The following is a 10,265-nucleotide window of genomic DNA, read 5'->3' as shown; positions in this document are numbered from 1 at the left end:
GTGACAGGTGACAGTCACATGCAGCCACTCTACTGCGAAAGTGTCTCTGTTCTCCACCCCAGAGTCGTGAATTACAAAATGAACATGGGAACGTATGAAGCTGGTTCTCTTTTCGTAACTTTAACAAATGGCGGAGAAGTAAAAGGGATTCCATTACGAACCCCAAGGCTGGGGGACTCGCATCCAAGTGTTTTCTCAATGGCCACGCAGATGGGGAAAATATGAAAAGTTAACGTTTCTGTGTTAAACATTCGCCAAAAATAATAGCTGTAGCACCTAGAAAGAACTATTCTCTAGTCAGAACGCCTGTTACTTTATTACTTTCGTTTTAAGCGTGAGCGCAGTGTGCGCCTGCATGAACACAAGTTAACGCGCTCGGCATGGGACACGCGGCTCCGTGGTCTTGGCCCTCAACTGCTCCCGGGAGCGGCGCATGCTGAACACGAAGCGAAATACGGACGTGGGGCGACCACGTGCGGGTGGCGCATCTGGTCCGTCGCTGAGCTCGGCAGACGCGAGGCGGACTGGACCGAATTAGGAAGGGACGCGATGAACCCAGACCGTGTGGGCCCCGCCTGATCCTGTTTCCGCATCTGTAGACAGGACGTCAGGTCACTGTCATCGAAGGGCCGACGTGGAGGTCGGCAGTAATCTATTTGGACATTGAATTAGACGTGTGTGAGCGTGTGGACAAAGCTGCTCGCGGCTTCTGAAGCGCGGCAGACGCGAGAGGTTTGCCTCTGAGGCGCAATCCCTCTGGACCTTTTCGGACCCACGTCCGAGGGAGTGTGGGGTTCGTGCAGCGTTTCCATCGGTCTCAAGCAGGTGTGTGGTGACACCTGAGCCTGCTGCCTCCCTCGGCCCACCCTGTCTCGTGGCGGCCCCTCTTTCCTCCCAGACAGGCGTGGGCCAGGTGTCGTCGGGCAGCTTCTTAGGGGCTCATAAGTCATAAAAACAGAACGGTGTTGTCAAGGCAGACCAGTGAGGGCAGTGCCCCCCGCCCCCCGCCCTGTTTTCCACTAAGTCTTGGCTCACGGAGCATTTGCTGCGGCTTTCCCACAGGGACGAGGCCCCCGCTGGGGTTCGACAGCTCCTGGGGGTGGTGTCCACATGCCAAGTCTGCTCACCGCTGGGGTCCGTGAAGGGACAGTGTGTCCCGCCCAGCAGCTCTTAGCAGTGGACCCTGGAGAACATGTTCAGGGTTTCAGGCCAAGGTTAGGCTCAGACTGGTCACCCACGGGCTCCGCTGCACAGACACTGTGTCCTGCACCCGGTGCCTCAGAGTCGCCCCGCCCGGTCTTTTCACCCCACCTCGGTGGGCAGTCAGAGGCGTTACCGCCACTCTAGACTCGAACGCTGTGAACGTCTGCTGTTCCACGTGCCACTTGACGCAGGAAATTCCAGCTGCACAGGCGTCAGAGTGCAGCTGTCACGCGAGCCCGCAGGGCGTCCAGGAGGGCTCTGATTTCAGGCCGGGGGACAGTGAGGACAGGCGTGCAGTGACGGCACCGCTGGTGACCTGCTGGTGCCCACGCCTGCAACCCCGTCGGTGGGCCCAGCAGGTCCAAGCACGTCGCAGATGGAGCTGGGTGCTCCGTGCCGGGCCTGAGCGTCTGCCCCCAGTGGTGCCGGGTGGCGTGTCGCACACACTCTAATCCTTTGGGTACAGTGTTTCCACTGAGAACTTATTACACCTGGCGCACAGGTAAGACAGCACGTTCCCCTGAGGACCTGCGGCGCCTGGCGGCCTCTTACGTTTGTCCCTGTTTCTCTCCGACAGATGTGGCCTTCATCACCACCGTGACCTTCGTGTGGAAGGTGTCGGCCGTCACGGTGCTCAGCTGCCTTCCGCTCTACGTCGTCAAGTACCTGAAGCGCAAGCTGTCCCCTCCCAGCTACTCCAAGCTGATGTCCTAGGCGCCCGGTCTCCTGCTCGTGGGGTGTCCCCAGTGGCGCAGGGGGGTGGTGGCCACAGGAGGCGGGGGAGGCCCAGAGCCCAGAGGCGCACCCCTTCTCTCCTGTAACTTCGTATCCCACCAGCCCGTTTTTACTGAAAATGAGCCCGAATTGTGTCGCTGTCACACACCCGTCCTACTCTGGTTTCTGAGAATTGAAATGAAAGCTGATTTACTACTCTGCAGCTCCCTGACACTCCGACGCTCGCTTGGATGTCGTAACAGCCGCTCCCACGCAGCTAGAAGAACATCCGGGGCTGCGAACGCGGCGTGTGTGCGCTCGCACCAAGGCTCCCCTGGGACCGATGCCCGTCACCGTCAGCGGCTCGCTGCCCGGCAGCCCGTTCATATGCCACCTCCTCCGGCGACACGGGCACGTCCGCGCTGACCTAAGGGACGTGCAGCGGGTGCGGGCCGTGGCGCGGGGGCGTTTCCGCCGGTGGCGGCTGCGCGTGGTGGGAGGCGCCGGGGCCGGAGACCTTTCTGAGGCTCCGTCCTCGCTTTGTGGCCTGACGACAAAGGCCCGACCACGCAGACTCCGCGTCCGGGGAGCTCACGGCCCCCGCGGCGCCGCCGCCCCGTCCCGGGCTGCCCTGGCTCGCTCGGGTGGCAGCCACGCCCACGCACCTGCGTGTCCCCCCGGTGGGAAGCCGCGTGTCCCACCCTGTTGCCACGACCTCGTGAGCCAGTTAAAGGACTTGAGGGTGGGCGAGGCGGCAGGTCCGAGCCCGGCGGGGGTGTCACGCACGGGCCTCCGCCCCCCTCGCGCACCGCGGCCTCCATCTGTCCGCCGTCTGCCGCCTGGTTCCCACCCAAGGCCCCGTCCCGGTCCCCGGGAGGCGCCCCAGCGTGGACCTGCCCAGCGCCCTCTAGGTGGCGCGGTCACCCCGGGCTCCCGCCAGCGGCCGCAGCGGGAGCGCCAGGCTGGGCGCCGTTTCCCGGCCGCGCACCAGGTGGCGCTGTTTCGCGCCTCTCCCTTCGGGCCAGAGGCCACACTGGTCCCCAGCTTTGTCACCAGAGGTCTCTCCTGGGCCGCACCGCCTGGACCTCAGCATCTGCGTGCGCCCACCTGCGCACGGCCGGCAGGGGCGGCAGCGTGTCGTGGCCAGTGGGGGCCCGGGTCCCAGCCAGGGTTCAAGGGAACCGCCCTCGGGTTCTTAGCCCGAGGCCCGGGCACACAGGTGGCGGCGTCTCGGGAGATGAGAGCGTTTACGTGGCGGGGCGTCCGTGCCAGTTCCAGCGCGAAGCGGTCACGACGGGCAGAAGGGGCAGGTCGCCTCCGTGTGCTCAGACTTTAGGTTCTGGAAGCCTTTTCAGCCCCAGAAACCGTGATGAGTTGGCGGTCCAGCCACAGGGCTCGGGGTTATTGCCCCCAGCGTGCGCCTGGGATGGGCATTTGCACTTTTGCTACCGGCGCTGGGTCCTTCCCTGTCTGCTGTAAGCAACACGAGAGAAGGGACGTCCTTCCACAGTGTCCCCCGTGTGCCTTGTGCAGGCGCCCAGCTTAGAGGGCCGAGGTGACAGTGCCAGCCTGGTGCTGTCCTAGGGAAGGACCCCCATGAGATGGAGGGGGTGCTGGAGTCCAAGCCGGTCAGGGTCCCCTCTGAGCAGGTGAGACTGAACCTGAGAAGCCTCTAGGACATGGTGTCCCTTGGGAGCTGGGGGCAGACAGGGCTGCACCAAGGGCAGGCAGTGAGACAGGCTCACAGGCCGGCTGAGCACGCACCCTGAGGACACATGGAGGAAACCCCTGTGCAGACAGACCTGGAAGAGTGACAGGTGAGCAGAACAAGGGCAGGTCCAGGAGGGGCACGCGGGAGGGCCTGGCGCGTGTTCACCGCCGCGCCGGATGCTCAGCGTGAAGCCGGACTGGAGGAGCATCGGGGCGACAGGACGAGCAGAGGGGGTCTGGGGGAGCCCGGCGCTCGGGCCGTGTGGGCAGAGGAGCAGGAGGGGCAGGACGCGTGCCCCTGGGAAGGTTCTATCATGAATTCGCAGCAAAACCGGCCGGCGTTCTCCAGCGTCCCCAGATCATTGGGTCTGACCACGGTTGGGGTTTTGGAAGCAATTGGGACAGAGGAACAGAGGGACAATGGCATGAGTTAGGAGAACCGAGACTAGTTTAAGGGGGGCCGACAGAAGCGAGGAGCTCTTCCTCTTCCACTGTGTCTCCGAGCCCCTGGCATCGGTGGCTTTCAGAAGTTAGGAAGGAGAATGGGCAGCCAGGTGATGGATGAACCAGTGGACAGGTGGGTGAGTGACTGGGGAAGGGGATGGGCTGATCTTGTCCCCTCCTAGGATGACTGGTCACTTGGCAGACACATCAGAAATTGCTTGACACAGGCACAGGGACCTTGAGTGAGTGCCCAGAGCCCAGAGAGCGTGATCTATAGGCTCTGGTCCTTCTCGGTGTTTTACCCGAATCCGAGGTACACAGAGCCTGACCTCGGCCGTGTCCCCAGACCGTGCTGGCAGCAAATGGGTGGGTCGGGGAATGGGGTGGGGGAACATGGGAATGTGGGGACGGGGACAGGGGACGTGGCAGACCTGGGGATGTGGGGGGAATGGAACAGGGGATGGGACCGGGCAATGTGGGGACAGGCCTGGAGTGTCCTCGATCCTGGGACCGTGGTCTCAGGGAAGAATGGCCCTTCACTGACTCCACCTGGTCCCTTGGCTGTGTCCCTACAGTTAAAGTCACTGGGGTCAGAGAGCCAGCAGAGATGCCTTGATCCCCCACCAGACTTTGGGCGTCCCCTGTGCCTGCACAGTCTGGACCTTGGGGTCCCAGGGCAGACACCCATGCTCACCTGGGTAGGGCCACACGTGAGTGGGACTTTCCTGCAGGTCTCCCCTTCCCCAAGGGCTTTCTGCCTGCAATGACCAGACATTGGGAGAAGTTGCACAAACAGCACGGAGCCCCACCCCACCCCACTGGCCTCCGGGGGCCCAGGTCCTAGTCTTGTGGCCCTGGGAGGAGAGAGTGGTGGCCCCCACAAAGGACTCTGGCGACTCCCAGATTTACACGGAGCCTTCTCTGCACGGGGATCCCAGGCCCTGGCCTTCAGGTCTTGGGGTGTCTCCTTATGTCCCGCCGTCTCACATAGGGAGCATGTGGGTGATGCTGGGAACGGCCCCTCGTGTCACTTACGTGTGTCCTGAGGACATGGTCTGCACCTGCTCAGGTGCTGCAGGACTGAGCATCCGGCTCCGTGTGTTGAGCCCCTGACTCAGCCTCACTGTGCCCGGCCGGTGTAATTCCACGAAACGCCAGCAGGTGGCGCCCGAAGCTAAGAAATGCCGGACAGGCTGGTTCCCGCCAACGCGAAGGTGTTCAGAGGTGTTGAGAGCCTGCGGTTCCCCCTGAACTGGAGCCACTGGCCACCTGTGTCCCCGGTGGACAGCGCTGTCACGAGGCACCCCACCTTCCCGCAGGCACATGTGCACCCGCCACCCATGGCGTTCCCGTTCATGACAAAGGCCACACGAGAGTCGGGTCTCCTGGTCCTTCCGGGAGAGGCCCCCCCAGGGATGCTGCCACCTCCTGCCCCATCTCCCGCCTGCAGCCCCCTCCTCATGGGCACACCTCCTGGGGGCCTGGAAAGTTATGGGGCCCAATGGAGACGATGCTGAGGGGGCCAGGGGGACCCCAGAGAACCGAAGTCTCACATCCATGTTCCCGAGCCCTAAAAACACTTGTCACTAATTCCAGAACTTCTCACATCTCACAGCCACGCGACTTCAGAACCAGAGAGAACGGAGAACTGGGCGCCCCTGCCCGGCCGCCCTGGGCAGAGACGAGGCCAGACCCGCAGTGGGCAGCCGGTCCTCGGCCTCAGACCCCACTCCGGAGACGCATGCCCACGGCCCATGGCAGAAGCTCTGTGCCACGGCGTCTGCTGTCTGCTTCCCTTCCCTCCCTTTGATGGGGCGGGGACCCTGGTCAGCTGGACCAGGAGTCCTGGGGCCACTCAGTGGGACCTGTTCTTGTTTTCGTGACATGGGAGGGCACAGACCCAGGGGCCCCTCTGCCAGGAGTGCCTGGGGCCCAGGACGGGTTCTGAGCCCAGGTGGCCGACTGCCCGCCCCACATACTCAGGCGGCTCCTGCAGGGCCACCGAGGGGACACCTGGCCTGCGGGCCTGGGTCTGCATGCTGGCAAGGCCCTGAGGAGCGAGGCCAGACTGCAGGCCGGCCATGCCACACGACAGACATCCGTCCTCTCAGTCCTAGAGGCTGACAGCCGAGGGCAGGTGTCCCGCAGCTCTGGGGAGGACCCTGCCTGCCTCCTCCCACGTCTCTGGGCTCCTGACTGCACAGCTCCGATCTCGGCCTCATCCCCACGTGCTGCGTCTCGTGTGTCTGCGTCCCAATCTCCCTGAGGACACCAGTCACTGCATCAGCTTGGCCCCGTCGTAACTCGTCGCATTTGCAAAGACCATCTCCCAATACCACCCTGAGGTTCTGGGGGGCATCACTCAGCCCGGCACAGTGGGGTGACAGCTGGGTGCCCCAGCGTTGCTTAGTGGGTGGCTGGGTGTCAGTTCAGTGTCTCCACTCCCTCCCCAAGGGCTCGGACCTTCCACCAGCCGAGCACCAGGACAGTTGGACTCACGACTAGGAATTGAGTGCTGAGGTCGGGTCACATCCTCATGGCCACCTTCCCCGGAGAAACAGGCTCTTGAGGAGAGTCAGCTAGATGTGGGAGTGGAGCCATGGGTCTCGGCGCTGTGCTCAGGCCACTGGCGGTGGGTGACCCTGGGCGCTTGGGTGCCCGACCCAGGTCTGCTGGGTCCTGTCTTGATGCCCGCAGCCATGTGGCCCTGACCGTGGTGGGGGGCTGGGGGGACAGCTGGGGTTCTCACTGTCCCCTAAATCCAGAACCGAGAGGCAGCTCGCCATCAGACCTGCTCCTTGTAGGTGACCTTTCTGGGGTCCCCTGATCAGGGTGACAAGCTCAGGACAAGGACTCATCCGCTCATCTGGGAAAGGCCCATTGCGTGAAGCACCGCAGCCTGGCACCTCCGACCGCCCAGCCCCCAGCATCCAGGGCTCCACACAGAGTGGCCAGAGGCACCGGGAGGACCCGCACAAACCCTCCGCCGGTGTGCTGACAGTGTCCTGCCTCTGTCCTCTTTAGCGTGTTTCTCTGCTTTTTGTGAGTCAGTTTGTCACCACAATGCTTGTGAGGCCAACGCCACAGCCCTGCAGCTGCTGGGGGACTGCGGCCAGCTTCCCCTGTCATGTCACGCATTCAGTGCTGTCACTGGACGAGCTTGGCACAAAGCTCCGTGCGCGGTCTCACCAAGACCCCCGGTTGTGACGAAGCAGGAAGAAACTGGACGGCAGCGAGGGGAGAGCGCCGTGCCCCCCGCACTTCGTGGGCTGGCGGGTCCCAGTCTGCGGAGACCTGGGTCTCGGGATTCAGGCGCGAGCCGGACAGCCCAGCAGGGGGCTGCGATGGAGCCCGGGACTGTGACACACGAGGTGGCACACAGGGACATGTGGAACAGAATCAGAGCTGGCAGGACGGGACAGAGCCCAGAAAGTGCTGCCGAGAGCTGTGGGTGTGCCATGTGTCACAGGACCTGGGTACCTGGGAACCGCTGGCTGGATCTGGACGCAATGTCACAAGGAGGTAACAGGTCTCGGGGGCCTGAGGGACACCCAGGTAGCCAGCCTTCAAAATCCTCCCTCAGAGGCCACCCAGCAGCCACGGCCTGGACCACCCTGTTCCTCAGGCCACTGCCACCTGTCACCTGTCTGCAGGGCCCTCTCGGACCTGACCTTGACCAGAGATCAGTGTGGGCTCCAGGATCGCTCTCACCCGTGCCCCCCCTCCCAACACAGCACGGCACAGCACTCTGCAGGACAGGTGTCCTCAGCCTGGGGCCCTCCTGGGAGGACCGGGGCGTGGCAGCGATGAGGGAGACCGTGCGCAGGCGCGTGGACGTCCAGCTAGGGGCCCGATGGGTGACCCGCTAAGTGCAGACGCAGTACGCCCTGCTGCCCCGGAACCCCTGGCTGTCCCCGCGGGTCGCTGTGCTCAGGAGGGTCCGCCCAGGCCGGTGCCAGCCCCGCCCGCCTGACCAGCTGTTCCACCGTGCCCGTGACACCTGGATGTGGGGGCTCCGAGCCCACAGGTTGGTGTGGGGTAGGGACGCCCCCGAGCCCCGGCTGTGGGCGGTGCCAGCGGACCGGCAGTGATGCCGGCGTTCTGCCCGCCGCAGTCAGCCTCTCGGCATCAGCTTGTGGACAGAGGCCAGGCCCATGGCGGCCCCTGTGGAACCTGATTCTCAGCCTGTGATGCCGAGGACTCCGCATTGTCTCCGACAGGGCAGGACCCCCGCCGACAGCTGCCCACCCCAGGGGAGCGCCTCCAGCCCCCAGTGCCCCCTCCCACTGAGTCCCGGCCCCCGCCCCCAGGTCCAGCTGGCCGCTCAGGTCTCATCCAGAGCCCGCGTCCTGCGGAACAGGACACTCCTGAGAACCTGCCGTGGCAATGCCATCGACAAGCCGGCACACGCCGTCGTGGGAAGCGGAACGGTGATGCTCCAGGCGCTAAACACAGCGCCACCACCTGACGCAGCGACTCCGCTCCCACCGGCACTGAAAGACCGTCTCAGAAGACACCTGCGCCCCGCCTCCCTGCCGCCTCACCACAGCGGCGGCGGGTGGGAATACCCCGTCCGCGGCGGATGGGCACGCAGGTGTGCGTGGGCGCGACGTGTGCTGTCCAGTCTTACAAAAGGAGGGGTCCTGACCCGCGCCACATGGCTGGACCTGCAGGTGCTGCGCGCTGGGAATAGACCAGCCACAGAAGAACACATCCTGTGTGATTCCAGTCGCGTGAGGTCCCCAAGGCAGACAGGGGTAGAGAGTAACGGGTGGGCGTGAGTTTAATGGGGACAGAGTCGGTCTGTGAGATGAGGGTCTTGTGGGTGGCCGGTGGTGACGGCGGCACGGCACTGTGGATGTCCCTAAAGCCACCGAGCTGTGCACTTAGCAACGGTAAAGATGGCACGTTTCTGCTAAGTGTATTTTACCACAATTTTTAGAAAGCGCTGTGCGGGACTGTCATTGGGAGGCGGAGGCCCAGGTGGAGGGCCCTGGAGCCCACCGCCTGCCTGTTTCTAAGAAGAAGAAAGGCTTCAGTGGGCTCGTAAAAGAGGGCCGTCTGCTCAGACATCAAACGGCTCTGACACAGCCTCTTGGTGACTTCAGTGTAATGAATCAGAAGCACATGGATTAAATTTCCCTTGAAATTCACTCGGGTTTAAAAATTAATGGAAAAAGCGCCTGGCACACTTGTTTGGAGCTTTATTGACCCAAACACTCTTTAACAATAGTTTGGGACTCGAACGGCCCAAGCTGGGGGTTCTGGCTGTCCCCAGGGGAGGCAGGCCCGTGGGGAGGGGTTTCCGACAGCCCTCACACTGCATCATGGGTGAAAATGAAAGTCATTTAGGGGAAAAAATGAGAAGCAAAGCCTCCTTGTGTGAGGCGGGGTACACGTGGCTGCCCTTGGCAAGGTTGCTGTTTCGTTGAACAGATTTAAGTGAACTAACTAGCTTGACAAAAAACCTACAACGTTGCCATTAGAAAACTATTATTATTATTATTATTATTATTATTATTATTATTATTATTTTATTCCGCAAAGGAAAACGTTGTGAATTCACAGGTGCAAACCCCAAATCTTGCCAGAAACAAAAGTCGTAACGGAGGCTGCGCCTGTGGAGCGCGGCAGCGCCGCTGGGCGGAGAACTGCGGGGGCGGATGCCGGGCACCCGGACGGGGCCTCCGAGCCGCAGGCCTTGTCCCCGGACGTGGAGCCCCTGTGGTTCTGTGAGCTGGAACAGAGACTGTGGAGAGCCGCCGGGCAAAGAGCCTTCCTGAGAACTGGCGGTGGCCCAGGGCTGACCTGGAGGCAGCCAGGGAGCAAGGCCGGGGTGGCCTGAGCAGGGCTGCACCTCCAAACGGGCACCAGACAGCCCTGCCTGCGTGGCCCAACCGCACCCACCACGTGCTGTCGGCTCAACCTGCCTGCTTCCCAGGACAATCAGGGACAGGCCTGGGGGACCTGGCCCGGGGGGACGTGGCCCAAGGCAGGGTCTGTCCTGCACCCTCATCTCCTTCCCCCTCCATAGCACCTTTAATTCTCATCGGCCCCGGGAGCCGGTCCCTCCCCATCCCTGTGGAACAAGGAAGGGCCCCCTGGCTCGCCAGTGTGCCGGTTCTGTCCCATAGTGGTGACAGAATCCCAGACCCACCCAGACCGAGTGGGGGAAACATTCAGAGGTGGCTTTC

The 10,265-nt window shown here is 63.0% G+C and overlaps 1 protein-coding gene and 1 long non-coding RNA gene across 6 annotated transcripts in view; both read left to right on the top strand.

Annotated features, from left to right (window-relative positions):
* ATP9B (ATPase phospholipid transporting 9B) overlaps positions 1-2,134 on the top strand; it is a 157,254-nt gene extending 155,120 nt beyond the window's left edge. For all 5 annotated transcript variants that reach the window (XM_039839358.1, XM_039839349.1, XM_039839342.1 and 2 more), the window contains one exon: positions 1,781-2,134. In XM_039839358.1, the coding sequence (XP_039695292.1) occupies positions 1,781-1,917 (137 nt within the window). In that variant the 3' untranslated portion in view covers positions 1,918-2,134. The remainder of the gene's footprint in view (positions 1-1,780) is intronic.
* A 2,367-nt stretch (positions 2,135-4,501) lies between these two features.
* The window catches only part of LOC120583834 (uncharacterized), a 9,789-nt gene continuing 4,025 nt past the window's right edge, over positions 4,502-10,265 (top strand). Inside the window, exon 1 of the long non-coding RNA XR_005647877.1 lies at positions 4,502-5,232. This is a non-coding gene — a long non-coding RNA (uncharacterized LOC120583834). The remainder of the gene's footprint in view (positions 5,233-10,265) is intronic.

Source organism: Pteropus medius, unplaced genomic scaffold (genome assembly GCF_902729225.1).
Source record: "Pteropus medius unplaced genomic scaffold, Ma_sr-lr_union100, whole genome shotgun sequence".
NCBI classification, from domain to species: Eukaryota; Metazoa; Chordata; class Mammalia; order Chiroptera; family Pteropodidae; genus Pteropus; species Pteropus medius.
The sequence above is the reverse complement of the archived record's forward strand: the minus strand, read 5'-3'. Positions and strand labels throughout refer to the sequence as shown.